This window comes from Alosa pseudoharengus, unplaced genomic scaffold (genome assembly GCF_046254945.1).
Source record: "Alosa pseudoharengus isolate Yale_2024_CS ecotype anadromous, Long Island Sound unplaced genomic scaffold, YU_APseudo_1.1 YU_APseudo_1.1_scf_8, whole genome shotgun sequence".
NCBI lineage: Eukaryota > Metazoa > Chordata > Actinopteri > Clupeiformes > Clupeidae > Alosa > Alosa pseudoharengus.
The window spans coordinates 35,495,558-35,518,190 of NW_027468870.1; the positions used below are offsets into that span (position 1 = coordinate 35,495,558).

General features: G+C 41.0%; 2 protein-coding genes across 2 annotated transcripts in view; both read left to right on the forward strand.

The window, feature by feature from the left end:
• Positions 1–5,287, forward strand: part of LOC143111535 (voltage-gated potassium channel subunit beta-3) — a 12,618-nt gene extending 7,331 nt beyond the window's left edge. The window contains exons 2-14 of the mRNA XM_076273778.1: positions 211–254; positions 366–403; positions 1,307–1,386; positions 1,659–1,703; positions 2,058–2,102; positions 2,252–2,295; positions 2,523–2,609; positions 2,743–2,828; positions 2,920–3,040; positions 3,762–3,856; positions 4,145–4,265; positions 4,764–4,852; positions 5,198–5,287. Of these exons, the coding sequence (XP_076129893.1) occupies positions 211–254; positions 366–403; positions 1,307–1,386; positions 1,659–1,703; positions 2,058–2,102; positions 2,252–2,295; positions 2,523–2,609; positions 2,743–2,828; positions 2,920–3,040; positions 3,762–3,856; positions 4,145–4,265; positions 4,764–4,852; positions 5,198–5,287 (985 nt within the window). The remainder of the gene's footprint in view (positions 1–210; positions 255–365; positions 404–1,306; positions 1,387–1,658; positions 1,704–2,057; positions 2,103–2,251; positions 2,296–2,522; positions 2,610–2,742; positions 2,829–2,919; positions 3,041–3,761; positions 3,857–4,144; positions 4,266–4,763; positions 4,853–5,197) is intronic.
• Positions 5,288–12,411: 7,124 nt separating this feature from the next.
• On the forward strand, positions 12,412–21,906 carry slc25a11 (solute carrier family 25 member 11). The gene is made up of 8 exons (XM_076273626.1): positions 12,412–12,607; positions 13,436–13,588; positions 14,120–14,326; positions 15,168–15,258; positions 15,444–15,534; positions 15,804–15,903; positions 17,495–17,546; positions 20,088–21,906. Exons 1-8 carry the CDS (start codon positions 12,537–12,539, stop codon positions 20,241–20,243), a joined length of 921 nt encoding a protein of 306 aa, XP_076129741.1. The 5' UTR covers positions 12,412–12,536; the 3' UTR covers positions 20,244–21,906.
• Positions 21,907–22,633: the final 727 nt, after the last annotated feature.

The following is a 22,633-nucleotide window of genomic DNA, read 5'->3' on the forward strand; positions in this document are numbered from 1 at the left end:
TCCATCTCCCCCTCTCTCTCTCTCCCTCTCTCCCACTCTCTCTCCCTCTCTCCCTCCCCCTCTCCCTCTCCCCCTCTCTCTCTCTCCATCTCCCCCTCTCTCTGTCCCTCTCCCCCTCTCTCTCTCTCTCCATCTCCCCCTCTCCCTCTCCCCCTCCTCTCCCCCCCCCTCTCTCTCCCCCTCCTCACTCCATCTATTTCTAATTCCCAGGAACCTTGGGAAGTCTGGGCTGCGAGTTTCCTGTTTGGGTCTAGGTAAATGCACCATCCAATAATACTCTTTTTTTGTGTGTAGGGCTGGATATATGGATATGTGTGTATCTGTGATTTGAACTAATTATGTTCTCTTTCATTTTCTATTTTCAGGCACCTGGGTGACCTTCGGTTCTCAGATCTCAGATGAGGTTAGGAGTGTTTTTGTCTGTACAGTTAAATTATGTATTTCTTTATTTACAGTACAGGCCAAAAGTTTGGACACACCTTCTCCCTTCTCATTTCAATGCGTTTTCTTTATTTTCCTGACTATTTACATTGTAGATTCTCACTGAAGGCATCAGAACTATGAATGAATGCAAAGTTATTTGGCCCACAGATGAATATTTGTCAAGTTATGGCTTGCTGAATATAGTATTAAATAAAAAAAAATAGCAACTTTGAAGAAACTAGAATATAAGAAATGTTTTCAGTTATTTCACACATTGTTAAGTACATAATTCCACATGTGTTCATTAATAGGTTTGATGAATCTACAATGTAAATAGTCATGAAAATAAATGAAACACATAGAATGAGAAGGTGTGTCCAAACTTTTAGCCTGTACTGTATATCATATTTAAAGACATACATACACACAGAAACAGATATACACAGGCACACACACACACACACACACACACACACACACACACACACACACACACACACACACACACACACAGACACACACACACACACACACATACCAAGCAGCTGTGCAGTCCAACCTCAGTCTTCAGAGGACCATTGGGCAGCATGCATGGGAGCACTGAGGGGTTAAGTGCCCTTCACAAGGGCACACTGCACTAGATGATGAAGTGCCAAGAGATCACTACTCCTCAAACCCCCTCCCCCCATTCACGCACACACACACACACACACACACACACACACACACACACACACACACACACACACACACACACAGATTCTGCAGTCTATCTCATCAGGCATGTATGACCCTGTGTCATGAACATTGTTAAATGCTCGTCCACCTCTCTCATCCACCTCTCTCTGCCCCCACCCCACCCCACACACACACACACACACAGATGGCAGAGAACCTGATGACCATAGCATATGAGAATGGGGTGAATCTTTTTGACACGGCAGAGGTCTACGCCTCGGGCAGGTAAGCAACCAAACATTTATCCCGATCAGGCATCCATCCGTCATCCGGTGTCATCCATTTACGCCTCCTTCCTGGCAACAAGCTATGTTTCACGTTGAATAATGTATTGCATTACAGTCTGAATTAAGACCATTGCCTGTATTTTAAGCCTGAGGTTATTTATAGATTCTGGCATGAAAATCATGACGTGACATTTTTATCTCCTCCTGTCCCTCTCCCCGTCCCCGTCCCTGTCCCCGGCACCTCGCGCCTCCCTGTCACGTCCTCCGTAGGGCTGAGATCACTCTCGGGAACATCATCAAGAAGAAAGGATGGAGGTGAGAGCCCAGAGAGAGCCCAGTGTGAGCACAGCTAGTGTAAATACCGCACGGCAGCCTGACGTGACTCATTCGTGCTGGGCAATGCGGTGTGTCCGAGCACATCACATCATGTCACACGGTCTTGTGTTTGTGTTTGTGTGTGTGTGTGTGTGTGTGTGTTTGTGTGACAGATGCTTTCAAGTAGGGTGATTTACTCATAGCATATGTTCTTATGCCTCATCCGTGAGTAACGTCTGCGAGGGAACTTCTGGGGTTGTTGTGTGCTAAGTTTGTTCCTGGACTACAGAGTTGGGCATTGTGTCTGACGAATTTTGCTCAACATTTTCTTTTTTTCACCAAAATGTTCTTTAGGAGATCCAGTTTTGTAGTGACAACCAAGATCTACTGGGGAGGACAGTAAGTTCAGAGTGAAAGGAAGAAACATAGAAAATAATATAATACATCAAGATATACAGAAGTATATCCTAATTAATATATCTAACAGGAAACATCTAATCTTCTCCCAAATCCTCCTTTGCATTGACTCTGTATTTCTAATCCCCCAGAGCAGAAACAGAGAGAGGGCTCTCCAGAAAGCATATCATTGAAGGTAAGGAGCTTTCCATTGTGTGAACAATCAATGTACAGAGGTGGATGATGGTTATTATTATCCAACTGAGTGTTTGATTAAATAAAAACGATTGGAAAGCTGATTACAGTTGCGATGCGGATGGTTGTAATGATGGCTGGCGTGATTAGAGGGGCGGTAATGCTGGTGTTAATGATAGTGAAGTAATGGTGATGCTGTTGGTGCTAATGACTCTTTTGGGTTCATAGGTCTTCGAGGATCCTTGTCCAGACTGCAGTTAGAATATGTCGACATTGTCTTCGCCAACCGTAATGATGTCAACAGCCCAATGGAAGGTCAGGGATGGTCACATTCAAGATTCTATACAGTGTCTGTGGTTTATAATGACAAGATTTCACTTGACATTTCACTTCACTTATGGTGTGTGTGTGTGTGTGTGTGTGTGTGTGTGTTCTGTGCCCTTTGCAGAAGTCGTGCGTGCAATGACCTTTGTGATAAACCAGGGCATGGCAATGTACTGGGGAACATCCCGGTGGAGCGCCATGGAGATCATGGTGCGTTCCTATCATTTGTCACCTCGTAATCCTTCTGTTATCCTCTCTAAATATATTTGTGCCTCACAGCAGTTCTGTTTCTCACCACTAGGAGGCGTACTCAGTGGCACGCCAGTTCAACCTGATCCCACCCGTGTGTGAGCAGGCTGAGTACCACTACTTCCAGAGGGACAAGGTGGAAGTCCAACTGCCTGAACTCTATCACAAGATAGGTCAGTAATTATCCTGTTTCCCACTCTGGCGAGACTACATTATAAATGTCATTACATCTCTGTTAAGCGTCTCCACATATCTGACAGGAGGATTATTGCAGTCATTATGAAGTATTATCCCCCCCCCCACCTCACACACACACCACCACCATCACCACCACTATCACCACACACAGTCTCCAGAACCCAACATACATTGCAGATGAAGAACAATATTGTCGTTAAAATTGGTAACCATGCAACATTTATGGTAATAAATATTTTAAACTTCTGTTCCTGTAATTCAATGCATGGAAATGGTTCTTGGGATGCATGTATGGTCTACATTTATAAAATATGTTTCTATCTTGGAAGTGATTTTGGATTAAGATATCTGCTAAATATAAAACCTGTTAAAGTGCAATTCCACGCAAAACTGTCATGTCTATAACACCAGCTAAATGCCATGGTATTTGTATGATGCGAATGATTCTGTGAAAAGTATTTCATGTAAAGTTCTACAACCAAGAAGAGTGAATGCTCAAATTTAAAGTAATCATCATTTACATCATACCATACCATGGCATTGTGTTTGCGTTATGGACGTGACAGTTTTGCGTGGAATTGCCCTAAATGTTTTCTTCACCCTCACTCTTATCTTGCCAATCGTCGCGTGTATTTTCTCTCTTATACTTCCTTCCATTCCTCCCTCCTCTCTTGCCTCCATCTTGGTCTTGCGCAGGAGTGGGAGCTATGACCTGGTCCCCACTGGCCTGTGGGCTGATCACTGGAAAGTACAGTGACGGCGTTCCAGACTGCTCCAGGGCCGCTATGAAAGTATGTCGGTGTGAAGACTCTATTTTCCTGTGCTTTGTTAAGGCTCAGCAAATAGTTACACAGAAGAAAATGACTAAAAAAATTCGTTTTCAGAAATAAGAAAACAAGTGCTTTGATTTATTGATTAAATGTTGAGTGAGTGAAAGTATGATATATACACGGTGGTAATAAAAATTATAGTGGCCACACTGAAATATGTGAGTCCAGCTTGTGACTTTGGACACACCTTCTACTTTGTGACGTTGTGTATTTAGCGTTGGTGACGACTCTCCATTTTGTATGTGTCAGGGCTACCAGTGGCTGAAGGAGCGTGTGAACAGTGAGGAGGGCCGCAGACAGCTGGCCAAAATCAAAGAGCTCCACCTGCTGGCTGACAGAATGGGTTGCACTGCTGCACAACTAGCTATTGGTAATGCTTTACAACTGATTCTGTGTTTGCGATACTGTGTGTGTGTGTGTGTGTGTGTGTGTGTGTGTGTGTGTGTGTGTGTGTGTGTGTGTGTGTGTGTGTGTGTGTGTGTGTGTGTTTGTGTATTGTGTTCACTGATGTGATGTCTCATTTGACCCAAAAACCTTAAAACATAACACTGGTCAAAAATCAAGAGGATAGTTCTTGATTTAAGTCAAACATTGCAACACATTTTAATTGTGCATTTTAATTGTGTGCAATACATAGCTTTATAGCTTCATACAGTGAAAACAGTTGTGAATATGTAGAAATCAAGTATATCGTACCTGTCTTAGATATTTCTTCTTAATAAAGTAGAATTTCAATAAACCATGTTGTATAAGTTCTTGTACAACAACATTTCTCAGTTTCCTTATTCCACTCGGCAGAAAGCAGCATAGATAAAGGAATTCAGAAGACAGGACATACTGTACGTCAATGTGTGTGTGTCTCTCGTAGCCTGGTGTCTGCGTAGTGAGGGGGTCAGCTCCGTGCTCATGGGCGTGTCGAACACAGACCAGCTCATCGAGAACCTGGGGGCCCTGCAGGTAACTCAACTCACGTTACAACGCTACAACGTCACAACCCCCACCACCACACAGACCACACAGCAATCAGGCCACAACTACACCATTTTGATGCACAGCATCCAGCCTCCCACTCATACAAACATACAAAGGGCCACAGGCAATGTTAAGTACTAAAATAGCCTTATCGTGCAATTATAATCATTGTGTATAGTCTTATACAAGCTTTTTATTCAATTGTGTTACATTCAATGTTTTTTTAGAGAGTGAAATTTTAATTGCACCTATTATTTTGCCCATTGTTAAAAAAGAGGAAACAAAGGAGTTAATAGGTGGAGGTTTACACAATTTTCTTTTGTCTGTCAGGTGCTCACCCAGATGACACCCCAGGCAGTGAGCGAGATCGACGCTCTGCTGGGAAACAAACCTCACTCCAAAAAAGAGACGCGTGCATGAAGAAAACGATGGCAAGCGAGACAGAAAGATGGAGACTGTGTCGAATGCAGAAAGAGGAATGCAAGACGAGGGAGAGAGAGAGAGAGGAGGACGCCACACAGAGAGGAACATCGCTTCTTTGCCCTCCTGCATAACCAATAAAACCTGCATGTCTTCTGCAACATTGTGCTTCCAGTATTTGCGCACAACCCTTCTGCGCATCTCTTTATATCTTATATTAACAACAACAACAAAAAAAGGATATCCTACTCTGAGCTTCGACGACAACAATAGCATTGACAAAACAAACAAAAGATCACACATGAAACACGGCCAGGCTTATTTCATTTCTGTACATGGACGGAGGGCGGTGTGTATGCATTTCAGTCTCTGTCTTCCAGGAATAGAGTTGATGGAACAGGGATCGTTTGAAACAGAGAGAGATGAACATGTGACTGGCAGCAACTCTAAACAAACACCTCCCTCTCTCCTCCCTTTCCCCTCTCCCTCTGAACAGAACAGAGACGATTATCCAAGACAGAAGAGTGGGATCATTTCACTGCCACAATGCAAGAGTGATACAAGATTAATCTTTCCTCCTTTTCTGAATGGATGAGTGATTGAGTCTCTGTGTGTGTGCACGTGTTAGAAGAATGTATGGTTGTAGATGCTATGTGTGTATGAATATGAACCTATGTGAATATATGTCTGAATATGTGTTTTGCACAGTACTGCCAGGCTAGACATCTACGATCTATTGTATCTGGTACCAGGTGTAGTGAGGTGCTATGTGTAGCACTGTATGTGTGTACGTGTGTGTGTCTTTGTATGTGTGTGTGTGAGAGAGACAGTCTACTGCCAATTTGTGGCACTGTGCATCAGTAACAACACAAGTCTTCCTCCCCTCTCCCTTCCTATTGTAAAACTGTGTTAAAACTGTGCGCATGACCCTTTAAGAGAGAACAGGTTTCCCACGTGGGGTGAAGAGTGTTGGTATGGCATGGCTTTTTTTGTGGTATATATGTACATTCATAGCACCTCATCTGTAAACAGCCTCTGCCTTGTCTTTTTGCACTACCTAGTTCAGGGTCCAGATGTAGAGAGAGTACAAGGTCTTCTATGACCTTAAGATGGCATTTATGTTTTTATGTATGTGGACAAAACAAAAACTTTCTCTGCGACGATGACAATGAGAAGAATCCTCCGCCATGCAGTTGTATTTATGTACACATGAATGATTTATCGAATTTAGCTACAGATGGTCAAGAAAGTGTCCTCGGTATTCATATGAGAGTATCACTGGAGATGCTGCTGGAAGTTATTAGCTGTCAGAGACAGACGCTGGCTCACACTCTGTGATGGAAAAGCAGCCATCAGGCACAGCTTTGTGTTCCACTGAACTACCACACTCAGTTTGTGTGTTGAAGTTCTATCACAAAACACAGTGAAGGCTTGCATAAACATGTTAGTTTGGTAAGGGGTGCCATGTCTTGCTTACAATAGATGAAGCTATCTTTGATCATTTGGTAGAATTTGCAAGTCAGTGCTGACATCTAGAAGACTGCTTCCATTTTCTTCACTGTTTTTTGTTTTGCGCTGTTTGTTTGTAGCAAAGGATTCATCTCAGCCGTTTGTGCCACTTTCTACAACTGAAGGATAATCAGGATTGATCTGCAAGAAAGAATTTTGTACATGAAAAGGGTGAATTGATGAGACATTAGAAACCTATGATTTCATGTGAATCATAAAAACAACTGAGCTATTTCATAATTTGTTGGTTAATCCATACGAACAATGAAAAGAGGTCATGTTCTATCGATTCAGTTTGTTGGTCATCAGGTCAGTTAATTTAAATCAAACTTGGCATTCTGTATGCAATTTCCTTGATGAAGTTATTTTTGTCCACTCTGGTTCTCAGCCAAGTGTTAGTGTACATAATGACGACACACGAGAACTGGATGAGATTTAGCATTAGAACCACGCTTCAGTCTGCTTTTTGATCAGGAGCTTACCCAGAATGGTATGTGAAGTCACCATGTTAAAGCAGTTTGGGGTTGAAATTCCTCTGGCTACTGTGTATCACTCTATCAATGGTCAAGTCAGCAATTCTCCTGTTAAACTGTGCCGACCAGTTCTGGTGTTTGTTTATTTCACAGTTGTCCATGGCTTATGTAAGTAATGTACTTGAGTTGCTTTTGAAGAGAAGTCTGTTTTGTTTTTTACGAATGACATTAGAGATGCCAGAATATAAAATATTGCTTTCTAATATCATATTGTTTGCAGAAACATAGTGAAACAGAAGGACAACCAACCAATGTATATAAACATTTAGTGCACTCCTAAATGCTATATATTTGCCTGTACATCCTTTATTTTACTGTTATGCAAGAAAAAGAGAAAGAAAAGAAGAAAAAAAAGCTTGAACGTATTGTGTTTTGCCTGTCTCCAGAATATCCAGAAATGAATTATTGACTTAATGATGCTTTTAAGAGATCTTATGAAATGAATTTGCTTAGGTCTCTTCTGTGCCTGTGGACATGCAGTGGGTATGCATTTAGTCATTTACTATAGCATAACAGTAAAACCCACCGATCTCCATAATATGTATGCACAACAGGGTGACATACTCTATTAGGCCTTGCAACATTAATTCAGTGTAACTCAAACTACTGCTCCATACACAACTAACACTCACTCAGAAACATACAAATGCAGGACATCTTGTGTTTTTTAACCATCTTATATCCCATCCAGTTTTCCTGAAAGGACATTAAAAATCACCACAACCAAGAGCATACAGCAATACTCCTTAGCTATTTGGCCCCACCACCCAAATTCAGACATTTTTCTGTTATAATTTAAACTCTGCAGAGATTTTGAGATATGATAAGAGATAAATGACAGACAGGTCCATAGCACATTCAATGTTGTCACCCTTAAAGATACCCCTGGCTCTGGAGATAACTACCAAAAAAAGGCCCTGAAGAAGAAATGAATGATGTCTCTTCTCCTCTTTGGATCTCCTCTTTTCATCAAGTAGTTGGATTGTTCGGCTTAGCTGTGAAATTTCACTCCCAAATAAGGTGACCTCATTGCATTGCAGATGATGAAATACCTCATACCAAAAACCATACTGCAGCCACTGATCCCACCAAACAGTACAACTGATCTCAGGACCTCTATAGTGTACAAAATTTACCCACTGTGTGCTCAAAATAGATGTGGGTAGGGGGTGGGTAAATATGAGGTGTTACAGGATTTGTGTGGAAAGTTCACTCTAAGCCTCTAAATTCCCAGTATGACGTGTGGCCTCTATAATCTCTTGTATTTCTGGTACTCAGCCCACTCGAACAGCTTACTTTATTATAAGAGTAACTAAAAAAACATGTGCTGCATTACATGGCTGGACCACTTCACCAACAATGATGAAAACTTCAGATGCAGAGCATGGAGTCTTTCCAGCCACTACAGTGGCAGTAGTGCAGGGCAGATTGTAGGTAAACTATGGCTCCATGAGAAAGATGATTCCTCCTACAGCCTTCTGCGATGCTGGAAAATGAAACAGAAGTCAGCCTATCAAGCTGAATAGGCTGACTTCTGAGGACCTACTGCTCCAACAACAACTTGCCGATGCACAAGCTGTGAAGAGAGGCAGCTGCAGCACCTCTTCCATGATAAGTATTGCAGCATTGAGTTAAGGCACTGAAATGTTGAGAAATGCAAAGAAAGGGAATTGAGAAATAAGAGAATGGAATCCCTTTTCAGTCCCTCATATCAACCAGAGGGAGGCGCCATTTCCATTGCTGGACAAGTGCACATTCTCCATGAATTAGACTGCAGGCATTCACATAACAAAATAATAATAAAAAAACCATTATATCTGTCGGGCTAAAAAGGGCAGATCCAAAAGTCTGTCTGTTCCATCATTTTCTTCATAATCCACTTTCTGTGAATGCCACGGGGAGGAATCTTACACAGGGCCGGCTCTAGTCAGGGGTGAGCTAAGCCCACCCAAGCATTGTGTCTTTCCCACCCAAACCGTCTTTTTTTCAGCTGTGCTTGTGCATCTGCGCAGTGTGCAGCCTCAAACCCAGCTTGGATGTAGATGAGTTGATGCTGAGTGTAATGGTAGCTAGCTGGTACATACTGTAGCTGTGCAGTAGGCCTATGTATGTGTGTTAGGTAAACCACCCTCCTGTCCTGACAAAGTAAAACTCTGGCCATTTTTCACATGGATCTCTGTTTCCCAAAGTCACTGAGTAGCCTACTGTCGGTACGAGAAAAAACAATCGGTGCTAGCTTGAGTTGCTCCAGCCAACAGTTAGAGCAGTCAGGCAGCAGTGCTACACTCAGGGCGGCATTTTAAATTAAATTAAATATCAAATACCCTAATTTTAGGTGAATCAAATAAACTTCAAAATACATTAGCCACACCATATATCAAAATAAACTGTATATTTTGAAAGTACTGAAATACTCTTTAAAGTGAGCATGATATCACTTTGCAAACCTTCCATATCTGTCTAATCCATTCCTTCATTAGTACACCGACTCTGTTGATCAAGTGGACAGTGTTTGAGAGCAACGGCTTTTCTCTACCTATGAGACATGCCATAACCTGCAAACAGTCAACAGGACTACTATGCTGACCTGCCTGTTACATCTCATAGCTTAAATACTTGTATCAGAGATGCACTCAAAAAGTCACAACTGAACTTGAGCAATGTTGCAGGGCAACCACATAACCGGTTCCATGTGTTCCGATTAAATGATTAAAGTTTTCAAGAAACTTGAGGTTGGTATTACAGGGGTCCGTGTAATGCTTTGCAGTGCTTTGTTCTATTTGCTCCATCCATCTGATTTAAATAAAAAATGTGTTCAATAATCCAATTTTTAATTTTTTAACTGGTCAGCAAATAGATAATTGCTGCTATTTTCTAAATGTGTCATTAGTCACGCAAGATAAAGAATGTTATCAGCGGATGTAGAGATGGAGGGCTATCAAACACAGTTCAGCTTGCATCAAGGTGCCAAGCGATTGAATGTCAGCTCGAGATCAGAACTTCAGATGCAGAGGGAGACATTGCTGCGTCCTGACACTTATAAGTAGGCCTACGTGTTCTAGCCCAGGGGTTCCCAAACTTTTCCACGACAAGGCCCCCCAAATACCACTAGGTTCTGGCCAAGGACCCCCGTGATGTGTTATTAAACCCATCGAGAATACTACGGCATATGTAAAAATACATTAAGCTAATCCTAATAATTATTTTAGCCACAAACACTTCGCGATGGAGCATACAGTGTGTAAAAATTGTATTTGGGGATTTCTGCTATATGAGAGCTATCTCTCTACTATTATTCCCAGTCATTATCATGGAAAATATAATGTTCAGATATGCGACACATTATTATAATGGCATTGTATAACAACCCTAATAGTAATAAGTATATTTTAACATTTTCAAATGTATTTATTTGTTGCTTTTATTTTTCCTTCCAACTTGCTGAGGCCCCCCTGGCACCCCATCGCGGCCCCGGCCCCCACTTTGAAAACCATTGTTCTAGCCTACTCATGTTCTGGGAGGCTTTGAAGACCTACAGTACATGAGCATTACCAATGGACTTGAGCCGTAGTAGCCTACAGGCCAATGTAGGCTATTTATTTGCTGTTGAAATTAATAAATGGATAAACTGATAAATTAGGCTCACTGTTGTGTCTTCGTTTAGCCTAATGAAACCTAGTCTGGCGTAAAGCGTTAAATAAGCAAAAATGCCAAAAATGCCTAGCCTGTATAGCCTGACGTCGATGGCAAAGCATTCTGCTTTGGGGAATTATTTGCTATGGTATGGCATGGCCATGGTATTCAAATATACTGTAGATATGTTCAACATATGCTGAAAGTTATGTTTAACGTGCCTTCTCCCAAAAAGTTTTAGTTATTAATCTCTAAAGTGATGAGTCAAAATCACTTCAGGCGGCGCTCTCTTCCACCATCTAGCCTGGCCCAGCTAGATGGTGTTCTCCCCCCAGTGCTCGTGGTTCAGTCCAACCACAAGCGCAAAAAAGGAAAATTAGAAAATTGACGCATCATTTCAATTTTTAACTTCTGAACAGAAAACTGTAACTGTGCTCAATTGAAAATCAAAATAAGCAACAATAGCCTAACCCATTTACTGTGCCGTCCTAAAGAATGGATAACGGATTTTTAAGCCTATTTTTATATTTTTTCATGTAGATTCTGCAAATAGAACATAGCACTGCAAAGCCTTACACTGACCGACAGGGAGTAGGCAATTGTGTGTGAGAGCAACCTACAAGTTATTCATCCTGCATTGGATCATCTTCCCGAATCTCAATATTATGATCACAACAACTTTATGTCATCACATGTCACACATCACCAAAAGTAGCCTAGGTTATTGGTTTTACCAAAAAATATTTGGCTGTAGCCTACAAAAATACACCTATAAAGTATTTTGATACAAAATACGACAGTTTCTTCAACAAAATAAAATACAAATGACAAAATACTATTTTGTATTTGAAATACTTATTTTACAGCCTATCAGAAATACTGCCCATCCCTGTCTGCTGACTGCAGCAACTCGAGCTAGGTAGTAGGCTACTGATTTTTTGGGGGGCTTGTGTTTTGTGTCAATTTTGATCCAGTTTGACCGCTTTGCTATGTTGCCCACCAAAAATGTCTAGCCCATCCAAATGTAGTATAGGCTAGAACCGGCCCTACAACATCTAGAAAGATAGGCTAGTGAAAAATGTATCTTTATTTCATCTTTATTTCAAATGTTTTATTATTTTTTACTATTTTTTATTGAGCACAAAACAAGTACATGTGTATAGCCTACAATACAACCATGTCAAACAGGTCAAGTAGGCTAGGCTACTCCAGGGGAGATATAAAAAAAGAAGAAGAAGAAGAAAGAAAGAAAGAAAGCAACTCAATTTACATAAATATAGTGTTTAATGTGAATGGAGAGCTCTATGAAGTAATGTTTATTTGGGAATTTGGACTTATGGATGTAAAATGTGGTGCCCCTTTAAGAAATGTTCTCATCAAAGGGGGACCAGACCACGTCATGTACGTGCTCGTTTCCGTCTTCTTGCCTATTTACTGCGCCGTTTGTAGACGTGCGCGGTCCCACTGTGTCACCTTGCTGGATTCTGTAGTTGCAGGCAGTCTAGCAGTGGAGAAGCAGGGGCACTTAAAACAGTTACAAGTGTCCTAGCCTGGAACCATAAAACATCACAACCATGGCAACATCAGGGACAAAGCCCAAAACCTCTCCAAAATCTGTAAAGTTTCTTTTCGGCGGTTTGGCTGGGTATGTAAACAGTTGCTGTAACACTCGCTAGCTAACCTGTGTAGGCAATGGACTATTGCCTCTGCAAGCTGTAGTCAATATCCGTAAAGCGCTAGCTAGCTAGCTTCCATGGCGAGGTCATTTGCAGCGGTACGAACGTATTGGAATACGTATTAATAGTGCCAACTGACAATGTTAGCGAAAAACAAGAGATGTCTTAAAGCTGTTGATAGATATGCAAAGACATCCCTGTGTTTTCCATTATTGCAATAATGGAATGTAGCTAACGTTATGATTCTGAGATGGAAGGCCCGGATGATGTCGGCCCACTGACAGTGATTTTAAATGTCATCCAGACCAGTTTACTCTGTAATTTCAAGAACATGTTGTCATGAAATATTACACCACTGACAGTTGGGGATCTATGATAATTTCGCTACATTTAGCTTAACTTCAAATTAATGAAGTGGTAAAAAAGTATTGATTAAATTGGCAGCTCGAACAATATCAAATGCCTCTTGCCAAGCAAGGTACACGTTTTTGTTATGGCTCTTAAACTAATCGAGCTAATTGGAGTATGCATTCCTGCTGCCATGATTAAGAATTAACTCAGCTTGTGGCAAACTAAGACTATTATGAGTTCATTATTTGACCCTTGATCTTTGGTGCTGTAACCCATTTTGCAGAAACAACTGAGGTGGCCACACTGTTTGTATTGTGTATATCATTAATGAAAATTAATGCTGAAAATTAACATTTCCTGCTTTGGTTGTGGCTCTTGTATATACTGGATAGGTTTTGTGTGAGTGTGATTTGGTGAAATAATGTCAGTATTGTATCTCTTGGCAGAATGGGGGCCACAGTGTTTGTCCAGCCGCTGGATCTGGTGAAGAACAGGATGCAGCTGGCAGGACAGGGGTCCAAAGCTCGCGAGTACAAGACCAGCTTCCACGCCTTGGCCAGCATCCTTAAGAATGAGGGCCTAGGGGGAATCTACACAGGGTAAAAATACACATCACACATGTCTATCATTTACACTTTCTACATTCCAATTAATGATTTTGTTTAGCTACAATTTAGCAATAGGCCTTAGTGCACTTATAAATATTATATTGACTGCATTTGATTGAGTCACCATGCTTGCATATGTCCAGTCTTTTTTCTTAAAGCAAGGCTACATTTTGTGTCACACCAGTGTCACAGGATTAGATGAAGTGAGAGAACAAGCTCCTGGACTCTCAGATGTTCTTCAGACGTTAGCTGTCAAATTTATCAGGGTTTTTAGACATCCACAACCATATGTCCCTTTGTCCTCATTCCTAATCTAACGCTGATATCCCAGACATTCACAGACCCTTATCTGGACATGGGTAAAATCCTATTTCAAAGAAATACACAACAGAAACACAATTTATGACTTGTTAACAGTCATTGTCACACATGTGAGGGCAGGGCACACTATTAAACAGCAACAGAAGGTCTTTTGTCTTGTTTCTCCTCTAAATTAAGTCTGTCTGTCTCCTTCTCTACCAGTCTTTCAGCTGGTCTGCTCAGGCAAGCCACGTACACTACAACAAGGTTAGGCATCTACACTGTGCTCTTTGAACGCATGACCAAAGCTGACGGCACCCCACCAAACTTCCTCATGAAGGCTCTGATTGGCATGACCGCTGGGGCCACTGGAGCGTTTGTGGGAACCCCTGCAGAGGTGGCCCTCATCCGCATGACCGCAGACGGACGGTAAGCGACGGTAGTGACACTGAGTACTACATCCACTGATCAAAACAGTGCTAGCGATCTTGCTACTGTTATACTTGCATCTGTGAGGTTATTTCAAAGCGGCTGAGATTCATACTGAAGTGAATCCCACATGTGAGAATAGACCTGGATATGATAAATAAATGATCTTAACATGCAGTTTAGACCGATCCCACATGTGAGAATTAACCTGGATATAAGATAAATAAATGCTGTTAACATGCAGTTTAGACTGATCCCACATGTGAGAATTAACCTGGATATTAGATAGATAAATGATCTTAACATGCATTGTAGACCAATAAGGTATTAGTAACCTTGCCGTTGTGGTCACAACAATCCCACAAATCTGTGGGTGAAGCCAGTTCTTATACCCCTAACACACCCACGGAAAATCACAAGATACCACCCTACCAGTGATCATTTAACCAGCTGGAATTTAATAGAACCCCCCAACCTAAACTATGTTTATGTTGGTATCACCCCTGGGGTCAGCACCATCAGATACCTTACAACAAACACGATTCCAACAGAGGGAGGTTTCAGATAACAGGGGTTATCTCAACATGCCTAAGTCAAAGGATGGTAACTAGATTTCACTGCATATACATGTATGTAGGTTATACTAAAACATTTAATTCAATGAGAAACCTATATAAAAATGATACCACACTGTCGTAGTCATTAATCTTCTGTGTACAGAAGCATTTGTCAGAACAGTTGTAACATTTGCTGTGTATTCTGAATATTTGTAATGGCGGAGGGGGGCTGTTATGCAAGGAAGTTGAAGGTCTAAGGCTGTCTTACCCATTCTCTCCCACAGCTTGCCTCCGGATCAGAGGAGGGGTTACTCCAATGTCTTCAATGCTCTTGTCAGGATCACCCGAGAGGAAGGGGTCACAACGCTTTGGAGGGTGTGTATATAAAGGCATACTTGTTTGTATGATGATGTGTCCAGGCATGTGTATGAGTGCATATTAGTATGAGAGACAATGAGTAACAGAAAGTGAAGAATATTGTCCGTTTTTTGTCAAATGTACAATCGCAAATGTCATTTGGACAGCATTAAGACATATCTGTGGTCTTGTGTATGTTTTAGGGTTGTATACCTACCATGGCTCGTGCTGTGGTTGTGAATGCTGCTCAACTTGCTTCATACTCCCAGTCCAAGCAGGCTCTGCTGGATTCAGGTGAGCGCTCATAACTCACTCATTACTCATAATGTATTCTGGTAGTTTGGAGGAGTGGAGCCCATTTAGTGTACCATGAAAGTTCAACCTAACATACATGTTCTGTTACATGAAATCTGTATTCTTGAGAACTCTAAATCTCTATCTGCAATTGTTTAAGTGCAAACATTAGGATTACTGTAGTGTTGCATTGTCGCTGATTGTGTGCTTGCTTGTTTCTTGCTGATTGTATCTTTTGTTCACCTGTGATTCTGTGTTTGTTTTCTCAGGATATTTTGGAGATGATATCCTCTGCCATTTCTGTGCCAGCATGATCAGTGGGCTTGTCACCACTGCAGCCTCCATGCCTGTAGACATTGTCAAGACCAGGTATGTTTATAACCTTCTGTATAGCAGCGTTTTGGACATCTTCATTTCTTTGTGAATAAGCAATCATTTTGCTGTGTGTCCAATAGCTTCTAGCTTGTCCAATGAGATTGTTTTGGGCTGAAACATGTGTAATCCTCTCAGACTCAGAATGGTTACAATTGAAATGATAGAATTAATATCTTATTACGCACTATAGGCTAGGAAGGTCAGAATATGCTAGGATCCGCTACAGAGCCAGGTGTGATAACACTACAGTAAACACAGGTGGAATATCTTTGGAAGAATACTTTTTTTTTAATACTAAGATATATGTATTTATAAATAGTAGATAAGTGAGAACATAAAAACAAACAATTAAATACAAATATTACCTAGGTTATTGAAAATAAATAAAGTTCAAAATTGTAAGTTCAAGATCTAAGGTCTAAAGTTCAAGGTTTAAGGATCAAAGTTCTACTGTAAGTTGTTCAACTCACCTCTTCCCTACTACAAACAGTAGGATGATGAGATGTATGATGGGAGGGGGGGGGGTGTTATCTTTCGTCAGCAAGCATTTTTCTGACTGTGGCTCGCCATTCAAGTCCAAACTTCATAGGAAGAAAAAAACCCTGACCATTGGATCTGACAAGTTGCCGGGTGTTTAAGCGAAGCTGAATATTCAAGCTTGGTGATTTTCTCGGTGTCAATAAAAGGTCTATAGGACTATTTTTCTGTGTTTGGTAAAGGTAGATGGCTGGTTTCCACCTCACTGACTGTCTTGCGCTAGCTAAGAAGTGGACCTGTCTAGTGGCTAGGCATCAACTCATGCCATACAATTATGTTCAAACACTCGCAAACTATTTTTTTTCAAATGGTTACAAATATTTTAAAACAATCTTAATACAAAAAATAATTACTTATGAATTACAGATTAATTTCTAAACTGTATTTTTTTTTATTATTATTACGTTTAATATTACTCCTATTGGATGCTGGTTACTAAACATGGGTTGCACCTGCCTTCCTCTTTTCCTTGGGCTGTTTCACAGAGAAGGGCTTCATTTAAAAAAAGGAATATTATCGTTTACTCTCTGTTTGCACTTGATCACTTCATCATGGCAAATCACACTCATGTCTCAGCTATCCACTTGGGACCGGATCACCCAGACCATGATTTATATGGTTTATTCATTATTTCTGTGATAAATTGTCCACATTATCTGAAGTGATCTCAAACATGGCTGCACAAACCCCAACACAAACCTCACCTTTCGTCTTTTGCTTGGCTAGTGTCTAAATTGACACAAGGAGATTATACGCAGCAGATGGGACTTGTACAATAGAATTAAGTGTTTAAACAAGCTAGCATGAAGTGCGATGTTTACAACCACTACCAAGTCCTCACTCCTAAGTGATTCTGTGGAAATGCAATGCAAGCTGTTGACTTTGCAAAAAGCTAGTGACAAGGCCTGTTAATTCTGTGGCAGGTTGGGTTATGGAGATAGCTTCACATCAAGGTTAAGATTGAGTTTATTCATTCTGTGTGTGAAGTATGTCTCTTATTTCAGTTCTCACTCACTGGGACTGCTCTTTTTCCCCCCTAAACCTCTAGGATCCAGAACATGAGAATGATTGATGGCAAGCCAGAGTACAGAAATGGACTGGTAAGTGTCGTCAGTACCCTAGTTTCGTGTGTTGCCTGTCAGCTTCTTGCATTTGTCCGAGTGTTTTGAGGGAAACACTGAGACAGCTATAGCTCTGACCTTTAGAGAGTGACAGGGGGAGGAGTAGAGGCCGAGAGCAGCACTGAAGGACACGTTGAGAGGAAAGGGCAAGACTTTCACTGAGTGCATTGAGTTCTTGATTACTAGATAGATTGTTATCAGGTCTATATTAATGTATTTTGTTATGTTAAGTAAACAATATGGACACCTTATTATAATGAACTAAAATTGACTTTGTTTTGAATTGCTGCTATTTAGAATGCTTAATCAATGCTGCCTTATCAGCCTCTATTTCTACCTTAAGTGTTTCCTGCTATGTTATCCTCACTATCAGTAGTGATTGTATGTGCAGCTTTATCACCTGTGGTACGGTGTTGTTCTATGGCTGAGAAATGTGTGTAGCTACACTACCGGTCAAAAGTTTGGGGTCACTTAGAAATTTCCATTCCACTCCATTATAGACAGAATACCAGCTGAGATCAGTTGCATTGCTTTTTTAATCAGGGCAGCAGTTTTCAGATTACATATGTGCTTATATAATTGCAAAAGGGTTCTCGACTGTTGTAGAAAGAAATGGCTGATCTTTAATGCAATATCTATTGCCAATTATCAGCAACCATTCATCCAATGTTCCAAAGGCACATTCTGTTTATTAATCTATCATTTTAAAAAGGAGAGCCCTTTTGCAATTATGCAAGCACATAATGTAATATGAAAACTGCTGCTCTGATTAAAAAAACAATGCAATCATCAGCTGATATTCTGTAATGGAGTGGAATGGAAATGTATAAGTGATATACATGGTACTGTAGTGTATATTTCCTTCACCTATTCTCCCTTCCTCATTCATTTGTATTGGGCCCTCTGGGTACCTGATCTGCCCCTGTGTTTCTCCCTCTTCCCTCGCTTCTGTTCTTTCCCCTCGCCTTTCCCTTTCTCATTCCTGAAAATCTTCTTAGCTCACAGGTTTCTCAAACTGCAAGTTGTTTTCCTTTGTCACACACTAGTGTCCATTCCTTGAGTGAACGCGCAAACATTGATGTGGCTTAATGTACATAAGCCTTGGAGGGGGGGGGGGCACTGCGGTGCATCTGGCTACAGCGTCTGTACCATGTTTGGGTCCAAGTGCCCACGGGCATCCAGGTTCGAGTCTGCCCTGCGGTCATTTCCCAATCCCGCCCCATCTTTCTCTCCCACTTGCTTCCTGTCATTCTTGACTGTCCTATCCAAATAAAAAGCAAAAAGCCTAAAAAATGTAAAAACTTCACACAAAAAAAGACACTATTGCATTGATTATAGCTGACTAGAGCTGCCCCACACAGCCTCAGACCTTGGTCTACAGGGTAGCAAGCTTGCACCCTGATGCTAAAGGACCAGGCTTGTTGGTACCTTGATCATATGGCACTCCAGCACACTGCAGGAAGGGCCCATGAGCTTCACACACAATGGCATCCCTCATTTATCCCCGTCTTCCATTCCAGGGTGCCCCACACTAGTGCTTAACCCAATCTCTGAGGTCCCTCACACAGGGGACAACCTAACCTGGGGGGTCCTCATACAGCTCACACAGAGTTTTTGGTAGCTTTGTGGAAAGCGTCCCATGAACCAATGCTCAAATCTTGACTTTACAGAACAGAGTCCAAAGGCAGTGCTGCATTGATTATAACTGGCTGCAATGAAGGGAGAGGGTCCCAGGTCTGTGGGTTACCAAACTTGCACCCTGACCGCAACGCCAAAGAGCTGGGCTCATTGGTATGACAGTCAGAGCACATACTCACTGTGGCGGTCCTATCATGTATGACGCCCTGGGCAACCACCCCCCTCAGCAAATTCAATTTGAAACTACTGTTGTTCTATAATAGCACAGCAACATAGCAAGAGGCTAACAACCGTAACATTTAATTAACAGTCAGCCTATTTCATTATATGTGTATGCTAATAGGCTACTCATAAACAGACACCATAGCTGCATTAATCTTATTCTCATTTCTCCTCACCTTTGCTCTTTTTCCTTCCTGATGTCTTGACCCTTTCTTGTCCTAAGTTTATTTGGCACTCCAGAATCAAATCACCCATCCCTCAACAGCGTAAACCAATTGTCAAGACAAAACCAATTCATTTTGTTGTGCAGATTCATTTTGTATTTTTTGTATTTGTTTTTTACTGTTTCACAATCCAGAACAATAACATGTAGCCTATGTGAAACTATAGCCCTGTATACACAATGTTATGAATGAAATGTGCTGTTTTGGAGGCAATTGCGTTGGTTGTGCGATATTCCCGACTCCCTTGTTCCAGTAGGGATCCCTTTTTTTTTGTGAACACTCGTGCCGCCCCTGGCAAGATGCTGCCCATACTGCCCACATATGAGAAACCGCTCCTGCATACTCAAACGTTATGACAGGACTCCATCACACTGGCTTGTTTGTGTTTTTGTTGAGAATTGTCAAGTGATGCTGCCACCCTTTCTCCCACCCACAGGATGTGCTAGCTACAGTGATCCGTAAAGAAGGCTTCTTCAGCCTGTGGAAGGGCTTCACCCCGTACTATGCTCGGCTGGGTCCCCACACGGTCCTCACCTTCATCTTCCTGGAACAGATGAACAAATACTATAAGATCTATTTCCTTGACTCGTAGAAATGTGTCGTGAATGGTGGGGCCATGCCGCAGAAGAGCAGTCACGGTGGTGAGGGGCTTCAGGGGAGGTGTACCCACTTGCTTCACATCCATTGATAGAGTAGTAAATTGAACATTTTATAAACCTTGGTTTACTTTAAAGGTCCTGATAGCAATGGTTGAGCAACGCTTAAATAAACGGCCCTCCTGAAAACGGTTGTGCACCACTACACCTTAGATGCACCCTAAACAGACTGCACTTTTACCACCCAAACAGTGGTCTCAAATTTCCCACCCAAACAACGTTCTCAATTTTACCAACCTCCAAACAACCTCATTTCTGTTGGGGTTAACCATAACAGGTCATTCAAAATACAAAACACGCTATATTCATTTAGACAGTTTAGAAATCTGACTCTTCTTCAGAGTTACTTTGACAGTATTTATTTATTGCAGGAACATCTTGATCTTAATGACCTGAAAAGCTCATGTAGTGTTGACATAAATGAACATGTACTGCCGAAATGCTTAAAGACAAACGCCTATGAAACTCTGTTCAATTCAAAGTCTCTCCATAACTGGAGTAACGTGTTATCTAAAAAGCACACTCATACACATTACTGTGAACGTGTTTAAGCTTGTTTGATGATGGTGATTTTCATTATGGTCCTTGTCCTGTGGCTTTCATTAGTCAAAGCCACAAGATGTTTGTACCTGATGGGTACTCCCCTGTTTGAAAAACACATTTAGCTTATATATTCATCTCTTGTGTGTGTCGGTGTAAAGTCTGAGTTGGGACTTGGAGTGGTCTTTATTTGCAACAAACTTCACTCCTCAGTCATTTCTAACATTGAAAACCAAACTACATTTTAATTTGATTGAGCAGAAATGCCATCAGTGTATCCAAATTCAACAGGCACAACAGTGGTCAGATTGTAGTGATCTAATGACTATAAAAAAATGTATCCAGTCATTGCTGTGATTGACCGCTAAAATATGTAAATGAACTACTTTGTCATAGTTCAATACACTGCCAGTAATTTGGAAATAAAACCAGTATCGAATTCCATATATTACTCAAATGCTTATCATGAAGTACCACTATTATGTCAGAGGGTTAATGTCGGTCTATTTATCACTACTGTTACATTTTAAAATACAATGAATGTTTTGGTAGTAATTGTACAGTCAAGGATATACAAGCTCAGAGACCTCTTTATAACCATTGCACACGCTAAAGGTTCTTAAATACAGAGTGACTGTAGTCAAATGTGTTTCAATCATGTTCTTCCTGATCCTTACTCCATGCCGGAAGAATACAAGTATCTGATTTAAGGACATATTTATAAAATGGTCACATAGGATCATGATGACTATAATGTAATATAATTTACGCAAATGAGAATCTCCTGAACCACCTTTTTTTTTACTCAAGATTAGGACATCATAAATTCCCCTGTTTAGCCGTCTTGTGAAAGTCAGTGTTTTCATTGTGTTTCACCACCAACCTGTTCATTTATGTTAATTTATACAAACACACTGCTCATTTTACTGTTCCTAACAACCAGAAAGAATGCTGGGGGTTTTTTTTTCCAGATGTAAAACATCTATTCTGCGATTCTGGTTAAAACACGATGAAACAAACAAACAAAAAAATAAACAAAAATAAATATTTTCCTTTGAACATCAGCGTCAATGTTGTGCTTTTGTCCTTGTTATAATACGTTTTTACAGGTGGTGTTATGATGCATTCCTCTGTAGATATTGCAGACCAAAATGTTATGCAGTGTTAGATAGTGGGCCGGATTTGTTGGAATGAAACCTTGTGGGGGGCCGTCATGGTCATTATAATTTTTCTGCATGGATATTAAAGTGTTATTTGATATCACTTATGAGCAAACAAGTACAAATAATGTACTGCTGTCATATACTGCTCTTTATCTCTTGAAATACCCTACTTCCTAGTTTTTCTGCTTTTTCCTTCCTGAGGATGGTTTGTAGTGCTAGGTTTAATCAATTTATCATTTCATAGTGATATTGCTTATTACACATTGTTGAAGACAACTGGATGTGAATATATTTTTTCCAAATTTTCCCTTCCTACCTAAAACATCTGTGAACATGAAACCTGCTGGCGGGCCTGATGTTTGACACCTCTGACTTATGATGATGATGATGAAGGTTGCTTTTCTTTTTGTTGAACTCAATACATACTCATTGCTGCACTTCAGCCGCATCAGGCTGACATGATTGTGTGAACTCATTATTTACAGTTTGAATTAGTCAAGCATCAGATACCTCTTAAGTTGCACTGATCTCTCGGCTAGCAAAGATTTCCTCTTTATGTAGATGTGATGTCATACATCTGCTGCAGGCCTGTGATTTACCTGTTACAGAGCAAGGTTGCTTCG

Bases quoted from the DNA above. Each gene is read 5' to 3' on its own strand.
- slc25a11 (XM_076273626.1), top strand. From the start codon at position 12,537: ATGGCAACATCAGGGACAAAGCCCAAAACCTCTCCAAAATCTGTAAAG. The intron at 12,608-13,435 runs GTATGTAAACAG...ATCTCTTGGCAG, and splicing joins CTTTTCGGCGGTTTGGCTGG to AATGGGGGCCACAGTGTTTG. The intron at 14,327-15,167 runs GTAAGCGACGGT...TCTCTCCCACAG, and splicing joins CGCATGACCGCAGACGGACG to CTTGCCTCCGGATCAGAGGA.